Source organism: Ciconia boyciana, chromosome 12 (genome assembly GCF_034638445.1).
Source record: "Ciconia boyciana chromosome 12, ASM3463844v1, whole genome shotgun sequence".
NCBI classification, from domain to species: Eukaryota; Metazoa; Chordata; class Aves; order Ciconiiformes; family Ciconiidae; genus Ciconia; species Ciconia boyciana.
The window spans coordinates 3,668,785-3,688,789 of NC_132945.1; the positions used below are offsets into that span (position 1 = coordinate 3,668,785).

The 20,005-nt window shown below is 37.8% G+C and overlaps 1 protein-coding gene across 3 annotated transcripts in view; it reads left to right on the plus strand.

Annotated features, from left to right (window-relative positions):
- Positions 1-20,005, plus strand: part of DACH2 (dachshund family transcription factor 2) — a 315,536-nt gene that overhangs the window by 179,029 nt on the left and 116,502 nt on the right. For 2 of the 3 annotated variants that reach the window (XM_072876845.1, XM_072876846.1), the window contains exon 3: positions 2,768-2,839. The exons of the other annotated variant lie outside the window; for it this stretch is intronic. In XM_072876845.1, coding sequence (XP_072732946.1) covers positions 2,768-2,839 — 72 coding nt within the window. The remainder of the gene's footprint in view (positions 1-2,767; positions 2,840-20,005) is intronic. 3 annotated transcript variants of the gene reach the window in all.

A 20,005-nucleotide genomic window follows, 5' to 3' on the forward strand; every position in this document is an offset into this window, starting at 1 on the left:
CAGATTAAAAATTAAACTTTTTCTGAAGTGAAGATGTATGCAATGTTGCTTAATTTTGGTTTAGCTGTGACTCTGAAGATTCATGAGTTAAATTTATAAGATAGAGTAGGTTGATATTGATATTGTCAGTCCAGACTTCAAAGCACGTCAGTATTTACTGTTGATGAAGTAGTCTGTGTTTGCCTGTTTCTACACGTTTACAAGAAATGGCATGAGATCTGTGCTAGTCCTAGGTAATTTTTTCTCCTGCACCTAGATCACATTCCCCCACACAACAAATAAATTTGTTGAAGTCTTAGTAAAACTGGATTTCTATTGTAAACATTTGTGATCATGCTTTTACTTTCCATCTCGCTTGGAAAAATGTCAAGTTCCGGGTTACCTTTGCAGTTAAATAGACTAGCTGAGAACAGTTCATAAAGACGTAACGTTTTGCAGCGTTGTTTGTATTAAGGGAAATTCAGGGACTCGTGGCAACTTTGGCAGGAAAAGTACTTGGGATGACAGTAGTTACTGAGGATAGCACAGAGCTGATCACATCTTGATTTTAGAAGGCTTTCAGTAAAAGCTGTCCTTCCTGAGATGCGGGTTGGTATTTTACTGGTGGCTAGACATGGACAGAGCGTGGAGGTGGACTGTGATGGATGGAGCAGGGACTCGATGTACGGTCTGATTTGTTAGTCCATGGTGTCTCCTCTTTTATATGACATCCTGTGAGAAGGGGACAACTTGGCTGTAGTAACAGTTTTAATCTAGATGTTTCATAGTTGCTGACGATTATCTGAAGGAGGGTTCTGCTGGTTAGGTAATTTTCTGGTAGAGGGTGAGGAAATGACTGAATGCCTGCGAAAACGAGAACTTGTGGTATGGCTAAATGTTCCCTTGTGTGTGTCTTATATTCACTGCAGTGTCTTGTTTTCTATATTTCTTTTTTGTTCTTTGCTGAGAATTTTGTTGGAGAGAAAAATCTATCGGAGAGAGAATTGGAGTGAAAAATCTATCGGAGAAAGAATTGGAGAGAAAATCTATCAGGAAACATCAAGAAATGGTTTAATGAGGAGCAAAAGCCTTCATTTGTACATTTAATATTTGCTGAAACTTTTCCATTTGCACCACTACATTTTTAAAAGTGTTTGTTAAATGAATGTATGTATTAATCCGATTAACTTCTGATTTTTCCTTTTGATAGGAATGCATTGTTTTCTCAATTTGAGGCATTCATTCTGATCTATGGTGAACAATATCTATAAGCAAAAGGGAATTGAAATATCTTCCCCGGGTTAGTTTTAGTTTTGCTTAATGGATGAAGGAAGATGAAAGGCAACCTCTTCTCCAGGGTTATTTAACATTAGAACTTGAACCTAATTAAGGGATTTGAGATCTTTTTTCATATAAATTGTTTTAAGAACTGAGAAATGTTTAAGGCACCTCCTAGAGGGAGGTGCATGGCTCCTGGCACAAGAATGGTCTGGGGACTCACTCAGGATCTTCTGGCATCCCGTCCCCATTGTGCCATTTTGCTGTATGTTTGGGTTCGGAATATTAGATGTCTGTCTTCTTGCTTCCACTAGTCTAAAATGATGCCAACAGTTGGATTATACCATGTGGGGAGTGAGGAGGTTGATTAGTCAGTATATGTGAAATATTTAGTTGATGGAAAATGCATATAGTACAGTGATGCCATGAGTATTAGTCATGTCTTTAAAAAATCTTGCACTCAATTTCAGGGCATTCTGCCTGCATAAGAATAGTGAGAGCAGACTTTTACGGTGAAATTGTAGAGAGCTATCGTAGATTAATTAAAATTACAGTCCCTCAACATTTGTATGCTATTTGGGATGTCACTTCCAGTAAGCTTTTTAAAAATGTAGTGGTGCAAATGGAAAAGTTTCAGCAAATATTAAATGTAACAATGAAGACTTTTGTTCCTCATTAAACCATTTCTTGATGTTTCCCGATAGATTTTCATCTAAACACTTGCTAATCCCAGAGCTCTGACAGGCAAGGCCTGCTGAATTAGGCCAACCACTGCTACAAATAGCTACTGCACATGAAACAGTAATCATTGCTTTCCAGTCTATTATTAGATTAACTTCATAGGGATTGCTTTTTTCTCCTGTGAGTTGATGCATAAATGACATGCTTTACCCTCCAATAAATCTAACAGCAGAGTGGCTATGACATGATGTTCATACCCCTTAGTCCCATGACAGATTATTTTTGATTGCTGCAGAAGTTTACAGCAGCTTGAAACCATTAGAATTTAAAGGCATCATTGAAATTTTACAGCGTACCTGCCTCAGACACAACAGGGCTAGTACTGAGCTAAGTTTGTGGCATATTGGCTCCACGTTGTGATTACCTGTCGCAAGGAGTCTTACTTAGTTATACTGATCCCCAGCTATCATTCAGAGAAGTTAAACAGTCTTATGGCACTGCACCTTTGCGGTCTGTCCTTGGAGAACATACATTTCTATGCATAATGTTCCTGTGCTTGAAACTTCCACCTGGAGACAGTCGTAAGGGTTGAACACATGTGGAGACCATGTTACACACACACAGTACTTCACATACTTGCATGGATGAACATACTGAAAAACGTTTGAACCTTTGTTGCTTGTTCACCTTTTTTAAGATATTTTTTTTTTTATGTTGGTCATGGTCACCTTTTTCCCTGCTTAACAATAAATAGAAGTTTGCATTGTTAAAGGATGAAATTCAGTTTTAGTAGCATGTATGTGCTTTTAATAGTGTTCTTTTTTTCCAGATTTAAGAACTTTGTTTTTTCCTGATGAAACCCAGATAAAGTTTGCAAAGCTCAAGACTCTTCAAATACAAGGTGTTTACTACTATTTATATCTCATGTGAATGAATGACTGTATTTGGCTCTGGTTCTAAACTGTGTTTACCTGTTGTTTCATACAGCTGTCTAAAATTTGCTGCTTTTAGACATAAGAAACAGAACTATAAAATTGCTGTCTAACTTAATAGGAGGATATACATGGATTTCCATTGATTTGTATGTGTGTTTGTAGATACCTAAAAAGCATCACATTAAATTGAGCTCTGTAGATTTCCATAAATCTCTCAATAGATTTCTATTCTATGTGGTCCACCCCCCCCCCCCAAAAAAAAAAAAAAAAAAAAAAAAAAAAAAAAAGTCTTTTTCACCTAACAGCTTTGGTTTTTTGTTCTGGACAATGTGATTGAACCTGCTTGTGTTCTAGGTATGTCAAGCAGATTCAGGTCAATGAATCTAGTATCAAGCAGAGAGCTAGTCTTAACAGAGATCTACTGTAGCCTGACAGTTTTATATTTGACAAACATTCTTTTTAAGGAATGGCATCACAGAGAATAAGACATGAAGATAGTATAAATGATGCATATTGTTGATAGATAAATAAGAAAGCTTTAAGATATTTGCTCTTATTAGGCTGCCCTTTCTTCTTAAAAAAACAGAACAAAACAGATGTTTAATAGTTACATGGACTGAGTCCCTTAGTAAGTTGTTTTTGGAAATGAGTTCCCAGTTCTGCATATATTGTGGTCACAGGCTCGCTTGTTCCAAGTTCTCTTTAGCATAACTGTCCTTTTCTGTTTAAGAGAGGAAATAGAACAGGAGGTGACAGGCAGAATTTTTTGTGGAATTCTTAAGCCCTATAGTTTTATATATCAGTGTGCTTATAATGTAATCTTTTTGGAAATAGGACTGATTTTATTATGGTAAAATATTTATGCCTTAGGAGGAGAATAATTAAAAAAGATATTGAGAAGGCATTTGGAATTTCCAAATGCTAACTTTCACTACAGAACCTCGAGCATTAAAAGCTAAGCTCATTAAGTCAGGGAAGAGAATTAATACTTTCTGTACCCAAGCATGTATTAAATTTGGTCTTATTAGAACGTCTTGGAATTTGATTTCAGGTATTTACAGCATTCTTGAACAGGGTTTGAGTCTCCTCTCTGTGACACTGTTTACTTGCATAGTTGAATACCTGAGCTGCCTAACTTAAGTCTAGTTGTGGTTGGTCTACAGACTGTTACAGCAGTATAGACAGGGCTGAGTGGTTTTTATGGTACTGTGCTCACCTATAATGTCTGCAGGAGTGACCTCTTTCCTTTCTCTCAGTGTGGGTATTTCCACCTATTTTGTGATCTTCAGTTTTATAAATGATGATGAAATTATAATCAGTTACGGTCTGTCTCACAAAACCTTCTGCAGATGAAATAAAAGGTGTTGACAATACAGGGAACCATACAATTTCAGAATTAGGGCATTTTTCTTCTGACCTGCGAGAGTCAAAACTGAAGGGAACTGAGGATTAATCCATTGTTTATATCCATATGTAGCCTTGTGACATGTGGATTAAATCTTCTCGGCACCTGTAGTATAACATTTTCCTCATGGTACAGAATAATACCTTAACTAAAACCACAGCAGCTTTCCAATGACTTCAAAGAAATGAAAAACCACATTCAGGCTGAAAGCATTTTATTGTTTGTAATTTTTAGCATAGTGCATATTCAATGTAATAACTGATGAGTTTAGTAGAATAATCTCTATTACCATATGCAAGAAACATGCTTCATAAGTTATATACATCTTTAAGAACTGTTAACTTTTATAGAATTTGCTGCAACAAATCATTCTGGGAATGCTGTATGCTTGTGTTTTCAATTGAGGTTCCAACATTTGGTTAAAGTATCTTCTGTACTTCTATCATCTCATAATTTCCTTCAGAGAAGAGAGAGAACAATCTGTGTGTTGGGTGGGAGGATGAGGGAATGCTAATTGAAACCATGTAATAAAAAGGTAATTTAGCAAAACTATTAGTTTTTGGTTTTTTACTATTTTAAGCCTATTATTTTTAAAATCACTTCTGTATTAAAAAGGCTGTAAAACTACACTGAATGTCAGCACATTGCATCTTAATTCTCATTTTCCTTTGCATGAATAGTAAAATCTTTATAAATTGAGAACTAAAATTAATTGAATAAACTTCAGTTGAACATTTTTATGTTTCTGTTTGAATTAAAAAAAACATATTGTAGACTTTTTCAAGAACATTTAATGGTTTCTAACATTGACCACACCTCGAACACAGTACAGGAAAAAAGTGCTGATGGAGAGAAACAAAAACCAAGACCAAATGTTAATTAGCGTTACATGATTTACAGCTGTGTTTACTGCTGTAATGTAGTTGCTAACACCCATATCTGTTGCTAGATCATAGTTCTCTGTCCAGTAAAGAACCATTATCAGCAACTGCTTTTGTCAGCCGTATAGCCAGTGAGTTGCACCAGTTCAGCGTGGAGGCCTACCTGCCGAAATGGACTACAGGCTTGACCCAGATAACTTTTTTTTGCCAGGTCACTTTTAAGCTGAATTGGTTTCTCCGTCTAGTTCCTACAAACCCCTCACAAGGGGGGACTTTATATTACATTGCTAATACAGGGCATTGGCAACCAGGGGAAGTAGTGGCAAGACTGGAGCAGGAGAGCAGAGAGAGGGCTGCTGCTGTACACGCAGCGGCTGCTGGTTCTCCTAGCTTTAGGCAAATAATTACGGGGTGTGATCTATCTGGCCAAGAAACTGAATGAGAACAAAGAATCTATAGGTTAAAGTGGATCACAGATGGAATTGGTTGCTCATGGCTTGGTGGTTTTTTTTGGGTTTTTTGGGGTTTGGTTTTTTTTTTTTAAATGCTAGTTCTCACTTTGGGGTGTATTAACAATGTGCAACTGTGCTGGCGTGTGCATTGCAGAGGAGGCCTGTGCTGTAATACTGGGTGTAGAGACAGGTGAGCATCGCACTTACAGAAAGAGGTAGATTGTCCTCACTTGTTAGGGTTTTGTGGTATCTCTTACACCGCAGTAATGAATTCTTGTTGTTACGCATAGTGGACTTTACAGCACGAGATGAGGTGGACCAGGCTGTGACAAATAGTCACTGGAAACCACAGAGGAAGGCAGAATGCAGAATATGAGCACCTTTTCTGCATCTCTGAAAGGTACTGAATGTTTCTTGAAACAGCAAGAGTGCTGTTTGGGTTTTTTTCCCAGTCCCTGAGCTGAAGCAATGTTATCTGCAATTTCTGAGCCAATACTGTGGCTTAGACATTATTTACTTCTCCTGGTGTATCTTGATTGTTAATGGATGGCAAACTCTAAAAGTGCCTCCTTTTTTCTGAAGTGGAAGATGGCTACAATCCATTTAGTATAATAGAAATCACAAAACAACCCCAATATATTAATTAGAGGACATACAAATCAAAGATGTTATCTTTCAGTCATTGTTTCTAACGGCTGAAAAATGTTGTGATAAAGTATTAATCATGTTCTGTTACCCTATAACTTCCAAAAGTTTCATGATTTTCAGGAAATCTAACATCAATTTAAAAGTATAAATGACCATAGCAACAAATGTAGAAGACAGCATTTAGTAAATCCAGGATACTCATATATAAACAATGTATTTTCATATGAGTATATTAATATAAATAGAACAACTGTCTATAGCAAAAACCTATTGTTATTAATGACAGTGAATTAAAAAATACTAGAATTCATTAAAACTGATTCCTGACATTCTTGATCTGAAGGCTTGGTGTCAGCAAGGCCTAAAGTGGATTAGTGCCAATTTCTCAAAGCATTAAAAAGATTACTGAATCCATAGGTAAAAGGTTTCCATTAGCAGATCTTACATTAAACCGAATGACAAGATACAAATTGGGAAATTCATACGGCAGTTAGAATTATCTGAACTTTTTACTTCCTGTTGATGTTTATTGTATCCTGTAAATCAATACACATATATATTTAAAGCTACCGAATAATTGATGCTCATGAACTTCTTTTGTATCACTGTGTGATGTTTTAAACGGCTTTTGCATGCAGTTACATTTTGAAATGATGCTGGGTCTTTTGAAACAGTGTAAGTAGTTTACTGCATGTTTACATCTATGAATGCTGTCCATATCAGACGTCGAGGTAAAAAAATAGAAGCCCCGTAACATGGAGTTTGCTGTCCTTGTGAGGGCAGGGAACTTTTTTTGCGATTGTCGTCTTGGCATTTCAATTCACTTCCATTAGGCTCCTGAAAATCAGTAAGAATTGAGGTCATGGCACAAAGTAAAGTAATTTTTGCTGCAGTGGCCTGTGTTTACAGGAAATGATGAAACATGATGTCAATTCCTATTAGTTACTATCACATTTCCACCCCATTTGACTTTGGGCCACTTTAAGGGCATGTAAGAACCTCATGGGTTCATGTCTTGATGACACAGTCATGGGGCTAAGTTGAAGAATGTCCTTCTGAATTTAAATATCTGAATCTGTATTGCCGAAACTGGGAGGTTCTGGTATTGTTTTTACATATTTTCTAAACTTTAGAAGAAAATACATATGTTTTGTAAGAGTTTAAAAAAGAAATAGAGCACCTAAGTCAACTTGTGGAGTATTTACCAGAAGTGTGACTGTCTGTATTTCACTGCCTACGTACTGCTCTTTTTTGTAAGAAGCAACAGCAGCTTCCATTACATGCTGGGCAGAACTGGGACAGGTTCATAGACTCGGAGCCTATGGGCTTGGTTGCAGCCTGTCTTCTAGGTGTGGTCATTAGATGTTAATGGCTCTATCTTCATGCAGTCCTCATTACTGCTCCCCTGCAGAGAGCAACTGTCCCCAAATACCTCCAGGCTGAGCTGCTCAGGGCACCCTTTCTTAACCCTTTTCAGTCAGGTTAGTTTAACAATTTAACCTACTTTTGAAACGAGTTACAGAGCTACTGCAGGAGTAGCACAGCAGACAGATCTGACAGCAATGTCATCTAGAAGCTGATAATATGTGCCTGATGGGCATCCTGGTGGTAACTTCCACAGTCAGTAACACTGCAGCTGGAAAGGATAAAGTAGAGTTAAGCTCTTTTAAAATCAGTCCGTACTCTCCAGTTTGGGTATATGAATACAGTCCCCTTGCCCTTGTTTCACATGCAGGGATTCGTGAGCTTGGATGTTTCCTGAGGGTGGGTACCCAGTCCTGCTTGTGATGCCCTTCGCTATCCAGGACATTACATAGGGCAAGTAGATACGGCACAGGACCATGTCTTCTGGAGTAACAGCTGTTACCAAATAGGATGTATTAGGACATACCAAACTACTGGAATTTTCTTCATCTTAGTCAATAAGTAGACTATAGAATCTAAATAGTTTGTATATCTTGCTACCCAAAAGTATATTACAATTATCTTTAAAGAGGCTCATCCAGGATTCTACAAACATTGGAAAACAGCAAATTACAGTAAATGAGCTGCTATATATTCAACCAATAAGTAACAGAGTAAATAATCTATAGCAATTTATTATAGTGGATTAATTGTTTTGCCTTCTTGTTACCTTTTTAAAAATTTTCTTCTAATGGCTTAGTGCCATCTCTTAGGCTTGCCACTGACACAACAGTAGCAGGGCTAGAAAATACAGCGTACTTAAAGCAAGTTTTTCCCTGTTAAAAGATCTGAACTTTTCACATTTTAACTATGAAAAATCAGAGATGTGTCCACTTAGCGTACACAAAATTCTGCTACTTGGTTGACATCTTTCTCCCGTGCATTTATACACATGTGCCTGCACATGCACAGTGCAGTGCTCCTTATGCCTTTGCCTAACCGCAAAGGGAAATGACGTGTTAAAAAACCCTGTTACTTTTCTAAACATGCTTGTGCATGTGTGCGTGGGCATACGAGCATGGACGTGCGCACATGTACACACACACAAGTCGGAGCAGTGTCGACATAGCTTTTCTGTTTGCTATCAGTTATAAATGCTGGGATTACCTGGGCGATTGTTTTCTCAGAATGCCATAATGTAATCTCAAACCTAATACTCCAACAACCATGCACTAATTAAAACTGCAATTATATTTTTGCTCAAACAAAACGACTTAATAAACATTATCACAAACTGTTTACCCTTCCCAAAAACAATTTATGCTCACTAATACAATTTCCCATTAAAACTGCTGCCAGGTAAATTAAAAACTCTTGAAATAGTAAGTAAGTGGGAAATTAATTCAACAGTTTAATCTAGAGCTAATAACAGTTGCAAGCTCAGAAAAAGATTGCTACAGCGGGGAGTTAATTAACAGCTTATTCCCCATTTGATAAAAGTAATCCACTCTAATTCCAGTGTAATTTACCTCAATGTAATATAAAACCACAAGCTGCTTCTGGTGCTAGTAATTATTAGCCTTGTCCTGTGGCCACATTGACAATAAAAGTCAGCAGTATCTTAATAATAAGAGGCAGTCTGCTAAATGCCGGCAATTAAAGATGTAACATGAAATCTTGAAACTGCAACAATCATGTATATTGCTAAACAGACTGGAGGTACAATTTCAACCAAAAGAAGCACGTCTAGCTGCTGTCCCTCGTTCCAGTAACCAGGTGTGCCTTTCATAAACCCAGATTATTCTGCTGCAGAAAGTTCTGTCTGATAAACGCGTTGGGGAGACCATAGGATATAGGTTACAAACAGGTCTGCTTGTTGTTTCAACTTTGGAGCGAGCCAGTGTGGATGCAGTTTTATTAGTTTCTCTGTTATGCAAATGAAATACAAAGTTTGGAGCTCTTGACCTGAAATATCATACTGGGATCATAAATTCAGTGTGGCTCTTTTGACCTCAGCTATATTGAAGTCTATTTTCCTTCCTTTTGTCTTTTTGTGGGGTTAAAACCAAAGATCAGATTTTATACATTCATATATATATATATATATACATCTATACACAAACATATATACAAACATTAATCTGTACAAATATATGAGAAATATGTTTCATTATAAATTTTCTTGTTTAATCCCAGGATAATATTTTCTGGTAATTATTTTGATTTGCTCTTGAGCAATCATGACAGTCTATCACTAGGGAACTCGAACTTATTAAGTATTGCCAGTTTTTGTAGTTTGGTTTCTGAGTATCAGGTAGCCTCCCTGGTTGGCTTGAATGATGCGTTCTTAGTGCTTTTCCATTGTCACTGATTTAAGGATGTCATAGTAAAGATAAGGGTAAGTTAGTACACTGTAATCACAATTTAACTTAAGTGCATGAAATTAAATGACCTATTTAATCATACACATACTGATACTGGAAATAAGAAATATATGGCATTATTTTAACCCATTGATTATTAACAAGGGGTGCGTGGTTTTGATTTTCTGCTGTCACCTAAAACATTTGTTCACAATATCGATGTACTTGAGTAACTTCCTTCTGGGGCTTTGATGGATTTCTCAGAAATAAAATGCCTGCTGGGACATGCTCCATTGGATAGCAATTGCTAACAAATACATCTGATGTTATAATTGGGGGGGGAGGGGTAATTATTCTAAGCAGAGAAAGAATTTACTTTAAAGACTAACTTTGAAAATACAAAGCAAAGGTTCTAGGATTGTGTGCTCATGTCATTATAAAGGTGTCAGAGCTGGTGACGAAGATGAAGACAGTGACCGTAGTGATAGTTCAATTACAGATACACTATTTTTTCCCATATGTTCTTCAAGAAATTTGAATTTTCTTGGGTTAGTGCAGAGACAGGCAGATGTTTAGAACTGAATTAATGCTTTTAGCCTGCCTGAGATCTGGTAGGATACTCTGCATACTGTCATTTTTCTGCTAGTGCTGGTTAGCAAAGCCAGTACACTCTTTTCCTATGTAAATGTGGTTCTTCCTTATTTAAAATATTAAGTTTTTTTCAGGTGGAAGTTTTACCTACTTTTGATACTGATTTTTAGTTTGACTGAGTAATCAGCTCTTGGGCAAGGAATGTTTTCCCACGGAGAGCTGAGAAATACCACTGTATTGTATGCACTTCTTTCTTGGTGGGTAGTTTGCTTTCCTTCATGGAGGCTTGCTTTTTTGTTAAACTGCGAGGATGGTTGAACACTGGAGCGCCCAGTGGAGTGGAGTATCCATCCTTGCAGATACTCAAAACCCATCGGGACACTGTCCTGGGCAATCTGCTCCAGGTCACCCTTTTTCAAAGTGGGGGATTGGATTTACACGATCTTCAGAGGTCCTTTCCAACCTCAGCCTTTCTGTGATATGTCTTAAAGCACTGGAATTTCTCCTTAATCTAATGGCAATTTATTGTTTTAAGGTTTCTCTTTCAGGTTTTTTCCATCAAATAAGACAAGGTAGGAGCTGTTAACTGGAAGAAACATAGGAGAGAGGAGTAGACTGAATACATGAAATGGTAGTTTTTTATTTCTGATAGCAATGATAAGAACTCTTAGGAGAAACTGTTAGCGTCTGACTAAAACTACACAAACTATGCTACCCACTCCCACTTCATTTATTTATGCACTTAGCAGCAATCATGTCTACCAAGTTTGAACTTAATTTACAGTTCTGAGTTTGGAAGGATTTTTTCATTTTTGTTGTTAAACAAATCTTCAGTAAAGTAAATACTCTTGACTGTAAAGGATTTTCTTTCCTGCTGGCATAGAAGTCATCCATAATCTGTATTATGTCTATATACAAAATCTCCAGTATGAGTGAAGTGATGTTTAAAATTCTGTAGGGCAAGGATTGAAGCCCAGTCATTGTGGATCCTCAAACCAGATAGACCTAGAAATGAATTAGCCCACCTCATCAGCTGCTCATCCTTGCTAACGCAGTCCTCTGTGCTTCCATTGCAATCATTGTGTCCATGCTGTCAGAGCCATAGCAGAGCCAGGGCAGACTTCGAGCAGTTCTAGCACAGCAGCTTGGGCTGAATTAAAATCAGCCCTAAATTACACAGGTTAGGCAACTGCTCTGCAACGCAGCTTGGTCTGAGGTTTTCTAATAGCCAGATAAAGTCTTAGATTTAAATATGGTTTCACAATTGAGTAATTTGTATTTTTTGTTTAATTGCATTTGACAATTCAGGGAAAAATATTCAAGAAATACTTTAAAAAAAAAAGGTTTGGTATTCTCATTGCCTATTCTTCAAATATATCTGCAAGGTTATCATTATGAAAGGTTATATATAAACTAATACAATGTTCTGCAAGAGTACGGTACTCTGACAGATCTAATACTTATTTAGTATTTATCACTTCAAGTGGACTGCGTAGGGTGTAATTCCAAAGGGCTGAGGCTTGTGGGAGAGACTCTTGGGGTATTGCCTTGTGTGTCTTACGATGGGGAGTTGAATGAGGAGGCTCCTCCCAAGCTGTGTGTACCGTCTGTTGTGTGGAGATGGCCAAAAGTTATGTCCACTTCAGAAATGCTGTGACTTACAGATTGATGGATTAAAATAAACCAACACCAAAAGAGCTGCTGTGGTTGGTAATCCTCTGGTGATGTGAGCTCTCCTTTTCAGTAGCTGCTGAGTCAGGCGAGTCAGTGCAGGAAGGGGGAGTCCCTGTTGGTACGTGTGAGGTGACAGAGTTAGTGTAATTATACTGTGTTTTAAGAAGAGGAATCTTATTCTGCATCATCCTAACGTGCTTTGGCAGGACACCAAGAGGCAGCAACTGCTGGATCAGGGGAAGCTGGGGCTTCTGCAGGCAGTGGAGCACAGGAGGTGCTCACGGGCACGTCCCCGGGGACGTGCGGTGGAGGGCAGGGCAGGGAGCGGGTTGTGTGCTGTTGCAGGCAGGCAGGAGGGATGAGCAGTGCACTCGCCCAAAATCACCGTTGGGTTGTACAGGCAGACCCCCTCCGCGCTGGTGTGGCTCCTGCTGGCCCCTGTCACTGCGATGCAGACAGCTCAACACCATGGTGACAATAAGTGCCGTTAGTCACATCCTCTGCACAGATACCTAAAGCATGAAGCAGAGAGACAAAGAACGTGCCTGCGTACAGGATAGAAACATAAACTCTCTTCAGTCGGTTATTCACCAGCAGTATTGTAGTCAGTCTCAAGGTGCATTAAAATAACCTCAAGGACACAACATGATTTCCATATGGGGCATGGTTAAACTTGTTAATTGTCATGGATAAATGTGGAAAAACCCCTAGCCATTAGGGACACAGGTTGTAACCACCTCTTCTTGTGTGTTATAAATGTACATTTCTAAAGAACAGATACATTTGGAGAGGGCATATGCAACTAAAACCAATAGACCATTACAATAATTTTTCTTAAAAAGTTTAAACGTCACCAAAATACTTAAAAAACAAATGAACTATCTGTGTCCATAATTACCTAGTGCCAACAGCCTGTTTACATCCATGGTACACAAAAATGAAGTTATGCCATAATCCAAGGAGTTCACCGTTTGCAATGATTCTGACTCTTCCACAAGAAATTTTACACTCAGTAGGGTAAATCTGCAGTGCAAGTGGCAGCCTGTGGACCTGGATCGCTCTTGGATTGCATGCATGAGTAAATTGTAATGTGTTGGAGGGTCATACTGGTGATCTGTATAGGCCTCTTGTGTAATCTGGGCTATGAAATTTCACCAAGCTATTCCTGTGTTAAGCCTGCAACTTCTAACTAGACTCGATCAGTATCTGAGCAGCACATCCAGTCCCAGCTCAAAGATTCAAGTGATGGAGGATTCGTCCCATGCCCTGGTAAATTGTCCCAGTGTTTATTTATGTGTGCTATTAAAAGTTGACCTTTTTTTCCAGTTTATGTTAAACTTTCTGCCTGTTGCTGCAAATTCATTGAACTTTATCTCCGTGGTCGAGTGCTTGCCGTTTTTCTTTCACCTGTTGCTTTTTTCTCTCACTCGATCCTGAATTCAATGAGCTGGTAGCAGATGTACCTAGTGACCAGGAAAGTGCGGGTCCCTGACAGAGAAAGAGAAATCACATCAGTAATGTGGGTAACAAAAGTTGATGTGGAGTACGGCTACAAGCAGTGGGGGCAGGGATCGGCATTGGCCCTGGGAAGGAGGATTTCAAAGCTGTACGTTCAGGAGAGAGCTAGGTGATGCAGTTCATGATTTCTATACAATTTAAACTCATGTTTACAGTCATATAACTTGATAGCACATTTTTAGGAAGTCATTTATTTTTTTCTACCCAGTTTGTCTGGCCTTGCAGACAACTTCCATTATGCTAATGTAATTAATATACGTTCAAAAAAGCAGGATTACGGCAGTTTATTTCAAGAGTATCTGCTTTGGTTTTTTAGTTTTCTTTCCCATGCTGCTACCCAACATTTCACAACTAATGCTAAAAGAACCTGCTTTTCTGCAATTCTTGCTGGCATGGAAGGGCATTCCTGTATTTCTCTGCCTCATTGACTCTCCATCTCATTTAAAAATCTTTGCTGAAAATACATCTTTTCCCCCTTGCATGACCCTCATAATTTTTATCTCTCTCTGCTGTTATTTTAGTACATAATTTTACTTTTAAACTAGCTGATGGCCCTTCATTTGAGAAAGGGCAATCAATAAATTATGTGCTGATTGTGGATATTCTTCATCATATTTTTGTATTTCATTGTCCGGACTGTAACAGTTGATATATATTTTTGTTGTACTTTTTCACCTTCTTTAGGGTATCATTATTCTTGGCTTTTAATAATTGAAAGAAAATTCAATCTTTTTCCATCATGAAAGAGAGAGAATGAAGGAATGAATCTCTACCTGCTAATATCATTTGTATCAGTTAATAGCCTTGCTGAGGAAACACAAGCTCGAGCAAACTCAACATGGGTTGAGCAAAGAAAGTGAATGGTTTTGCTGAATAATATTCAGTTCATGTCACTAAATCATCAGCTAGCAGCTTCTAGAGGTAGTACACTTCTATGAGCAACTGACCAAGAATTTCTGAAATACCGTTTTTGTGAAAACAGAAACTTTTTTTGGGGGAACTTATGTGACAGCTTTAACAAGAGAAGATTTTGAGACCCATGTTGGTCCTTTTGCCAAGGTGTGAAGGGGAGCTCTCTATCCTTCAGGATAACTTCAGGGTAACTAGAATTTGACTGTGCAGACCGGGCTGTGCAAGGTTTGGCTTCATGCCTGTGCTTTTCCCTTGGGACAGAAGAGAAGAATAGCGTCCATGGGAAGTCAGGCTCTCCTGACTCAGGGGGTATTTAACTAGTTACTCCAAGGACAGCTCTAACAGGAGAGGGGTGGGAGATGATGGTGTAGCCCGGTGCCACACTGCTGCCCAGATTTTGAGATCCTTTGTGTATGCGCAGAGGCAGCCGTCATAGGGGTGTGCCCACTCCGTCTTGGCCAGCCTTGCTTGTTGCCCAGGTTTGTTTTGTCTCTGACAAAAATCTGTTTTTCAGTGGAATGCTTCTTCATCCAAAGGATCTTAAACACATTTTGATATAATTTTGTGTCGCTTCATGGTTTGTGGGGTTTTTTTCAATGTAAAGAGTGTACTAGTGACTATAACTAAAATTTATAATTCATAGAAAGGTTGCAGGAGTGAAGTTCAGAGCAATAAGATCCTACCTACGGTAAATATGCTCAGTTCTGACAAAACAGAGGTCTGGGTATGTGTGCAGGTACTTAAGTATAAATTATATCGTCCTTTACTCTCAGATGTATACAGATATTTCTTGCAGGTTAGTTCTGTGGTCTCATTACATGCTAATTAAGAAAAAAAATTATAGGACTGAGCAACTTTTGGCAATTTAGTTTTTCTGCCCATGAAACTCAATTTTTTAGCATTTTGTCAGCAGTTGTGTTTCCTCAAAAAGATGATTGGAACATATATGATAAGAAGAGTTTGTCTTACTGCTGTTTTATGTATTTTTTTATTCATTTAATATTAAATATCTGCTTATAGTAGCACCACCCATGTATGAGTTACCTCCCCAGCTTTCAGGAATGGTTGGTGCTGGTTTGTCTTCATGCTGTCACTTGGTACCTGAATTGTAATGTGTAAAAAAACCAGGAACATATTCTTAGGTCATCTCAATGCATGAATCCAATCTCGTAAAGATTTTCATTATGGTTTGAGGGATGAGATGTGCATCTTACTCATTTGCTCATACAGATTCTAGCTGCTGACCCATTCATCAAATGCACAAGTCCAGGCCAACGGGAGTGATCTCTCCAAGAAAGATAAAGAGCAGAAATTTCAAATGAGAGACATTGTTCTTTGTACCAGCTCACCTCATCTGCCATCACTTGTAATAGATATTATCTAGCTTGTCATCTGCCACTGTATCTAAGCTCTGCATACTATGAGAGCAGCTGGGGGAAAAGGGGTAAGTAGGAGCCACAGAGTTTATGAAAAAAAATTAGGGGAATTCAATTTCCCAAGTATTTCATGTGCCGTTGAGGGAGTGCTGGAATATTTTTTAGAAGCCTTTCAATTATTTCAATCTAGCAATTTCTGAAAAAAAAGAGCAAGCAGTAACACATTATTGGCAAGGGAATGTCATCAGTCAGCCAAAAACAAACACAAAGAGAGACTACCTTGCAATCTGAAAATGCTGATTGCACTTTCTGTGAAGCCAACAGCAAAAATATGCTTATTTTATTTCTTACTTTTGGTAAACAGCTTAATTAATGAATATCTCATTAGCTAATGCTATGCCTGCAGTATTGCAAATGAATGTGTTCATGTTTGACTGTTAGAGCTCCCAAAACTTTTGAAGCTGACACTCAATTTTGTAAATGTAAACCAGCAAGAACTTAGTATGATACATTTTCAAACTCCTTAACAAATTAAAAAGGCGGCTCTTACAGCCATAAAGATTATTTACTAACTTGTAAATATACTCACCAGTAAATTGTATCATGAAACATGTCAGTGTATTCGGAGTACCTCAAATCTTGCCAGATGATTTGGTAACAAATAATCAGTGCCAGTCTGTTTTGGCCAGAAATCTTTGATATGAAGGAGTCCTGCTTCAAAGATACTGTCCTGGTTAAACAACAATTATCATGTTACAACTTGCTGAATGGCATGAGAAGTTATCTCTTAGAGTTGGTCCCTCTGGTAGCATTCCAGTAAAAATTTGGTAAGGAATATCTCAAGAGTGAGCAATGTACTGGCTGTGCCGCGGGTAACATTTGTGGGAGATGTGCAGAATTCTTGAGCTCTGGTTCATTATGATTATTTACTTAGTTACTGATTTCAAGATACATGACTACTTTTCTTGTGTGTTTGTTTCTTTCTTTTTTAAGAGTACTAACATGAGAAATGCTGATAAAACAGCTTTCATTCCTCTCTAGGAGAGTATGGGTAAGCAAGGAAAAGGAAGCAAGTTGCTGTATCTGCAACAGTGCTGCTCTCAAAATTTAGTTCTATCCTGAAGTCGCTTCAACTTGGTAATAATTTTGTTTGCAAACTCCTAAAAGTGGATAGCCAAAATATTTATTTTAATGTGTATTTTTATTAAACTAGACAGCATTATTACTGCCACAGATTAAAGACCTGTAATGTGACTTTAATATTGTTATTAGGTGTTAATGTCTTAGGGTAGTGCTCTGAAGATGAAATAGTTCTCATTTACTTTTCACCATAATGAATACTAATGTGTCAGGGGACAATAGACATCTTTGCCTTCTGTTCAGTTTGGCCAAATAGGAAAGACAAGAACGGAAGATGACAATTAGTCATCTGTGAGTGAATGCCACTGGAAGTAGTGAGTAAAGCCATTTGAAACCCAGTCATACAGATCTCCCTGTCATTTTTCTGTTTTGACTAAATAAAATAAGAACAGACAGTGGGTTGTCCAGTTTCCAAGATTTCTGGTGGGAATTATTCATAATAGATTTGTTATTTCTACAGTGGCTTACAATACCATTTCATCTCATTACTGGTGATGTTATGCTCATCATATTATGAGCTCTTTCAGGAAGGGAAAAATAACTCATTTCCTGGAGAGAGTTTGTTTTCTGCACTTACAACTAGAGACTAAATATTTTTGCTCAAGAACAAAAATATTGAATCTTCTGGGCAAAATTGAAGTAATGCTATCTTCAGTAAATCTGGGTACTTATCACAGGTGTAACAGAACAAAATCTAGTTTTATTAGTATGTACATAGGAATATGTCTCTTTACCCATGGTTAAAATTGTTCAGGGCAATTTTTTTCCAAGTTAGGAGCCTGCATTTAGTTATCAGAACTTGTTCACTCTTTGAATCCACAATGGAGTACCTTAAACATAGTTTGTAGTAAATAACAACAGGTACATATGTTAAAGTAGTTACAGATTATATTTTAGAGTCTTATAATGTTTTGCTCATGGCGACAAAAGTTACATATGAACTTGGCACGTATGCTCTCTCTCTCTCTCACTCTGCTCGGCCTAAAGGGCTTCACAGATGTTAGATAAAAAAGTGCCCTTCCTCACTGACGCTTGCGTGACTCAGTCCTCATTCCAGAGGTTTGGGAGCTCTAAGGCTTCCAGTCAGATTCGCTGTCTGAAGAAGTGGCAAAAAGTTTGTGCATGCTTTTGTCACACATACATCATCATAACGCAGATATTAAGAGTGTGGTTTATAGGGGTGTTACTGCTAAGCACCTAAGAACAGCAGTGAAATTCAATGGATGCAGTTGTATTTCATCACCGCAGTTTTGAGTGCTGCCGAGTCTGGAATATCCTGAAAATCAAATTCAATCTATGTCTAGACATGCATATAATGTGAGAGTGTATCTTTTCAGTGTTGTGGATTTCTTCCAGCAATAAATAAGCAAAATACAGAAGCATATGTTCTACTAGGTTTTACGTTATTTAGAAGAAAACAGTTCTATGGGATATTTTAATCATGGAGCTAGTTAACATATTTTATTTTAACTAAGTATTTTCGTCTATGAATTTACCTAATGCAAATTACTCTTTTAAGAAGACTAGTATTTTACCTCAAGCATAAATGAAACAGCAGCACAGTACTTCTGTCTGCCCTTGCCTGTTACTGCAGGGTCCGCGCTCCGGCAGCAAGGCTCTCGCTGGTGTGAGAACACTGAGGGCTCCTGTGCCGCCTGCGAGGAGCGGCCGCTGCCGGCAAGGCTTGGCTTTAGTTCTGTTGCACCTTTCTGTGCTGCTGGTTTTCTTAGGAAAAATTCTGTATTTAAAAAGAAAACAAAAGAAAACCTCATAGTGATAATTTTTGGTTTCTGGCTGTTATTTTTTAAAAGGTGCAGTTATTGATGTCTCCATACCAGATGGTGTCATCCCATGATGCCTCTTATAAAATGTGATATATAAGCATATATCTCAATAGTTCAGTGCTCATAATATAAATCAGTCTTATGGTATGTTCCAACAGATAAGGCTGGTCCTTTTATATTCCTACTAAGGACCAAATTAATCAAGCACTATTTTGCTTAATTTTTTTCTTTATATTCTTGTGTATTTTATTTGGTAGGAGTTCATTTTTATCCATAAATACACTCTGTTTTTTTAATAACTTCCTTTTCTTGCACAGAACCAGACACAGAAGATTATGGAGAGTTTATTTACCATCTTATTAAAGAAGCAGGGTATTTTGAAACTTGAACCAACCAGTAGAACAATTGGAAGACTCAGGAGATAACTTTGTTTACCATACATCTGAAAGATTTGTATAGTATTCTACTGATTGGTTTAATTCTAAAATTTTTCTGTCATTCAGCAGATTTCTATATATTCCATATGAAGAAGTCCTTTCTGATTTTGAGTTTCTTCCTTCAGAAATTCCAGTAGCAACAAATTCCATCGTTTTATCTGCAGATAAACTTATACATTCTCCGGGCAAAGTATAAAATGCAAGATGTAGATCTGTGCTGCTAGACAGTGAAAAGGATGAGACCAAGACCTATTGTGGTGATTACTAAATCTGTGTATAATTAATGTTGGAAGTTTTGTATCCTTCAAGAAAAACAAGGGCTGCAGAATAGCAAGCATCCGGCTCTTGAAACAAAGGAAATTATCTATTGAAGCTCTGTAGGCTTAATGTCTTAAGGGTAGAGAAGTGAAAATAGTCCTAGCTTCAAGAAGAATAGAAAGTTTTGAATGCCTGAAGAAATATAACTAAGAGGAAAAGCAGGGAATGGATTCCACGTTGCGTGCTGGTTTTTGATCAACAGAAACTGTTGAGAATGAAAGCATATATA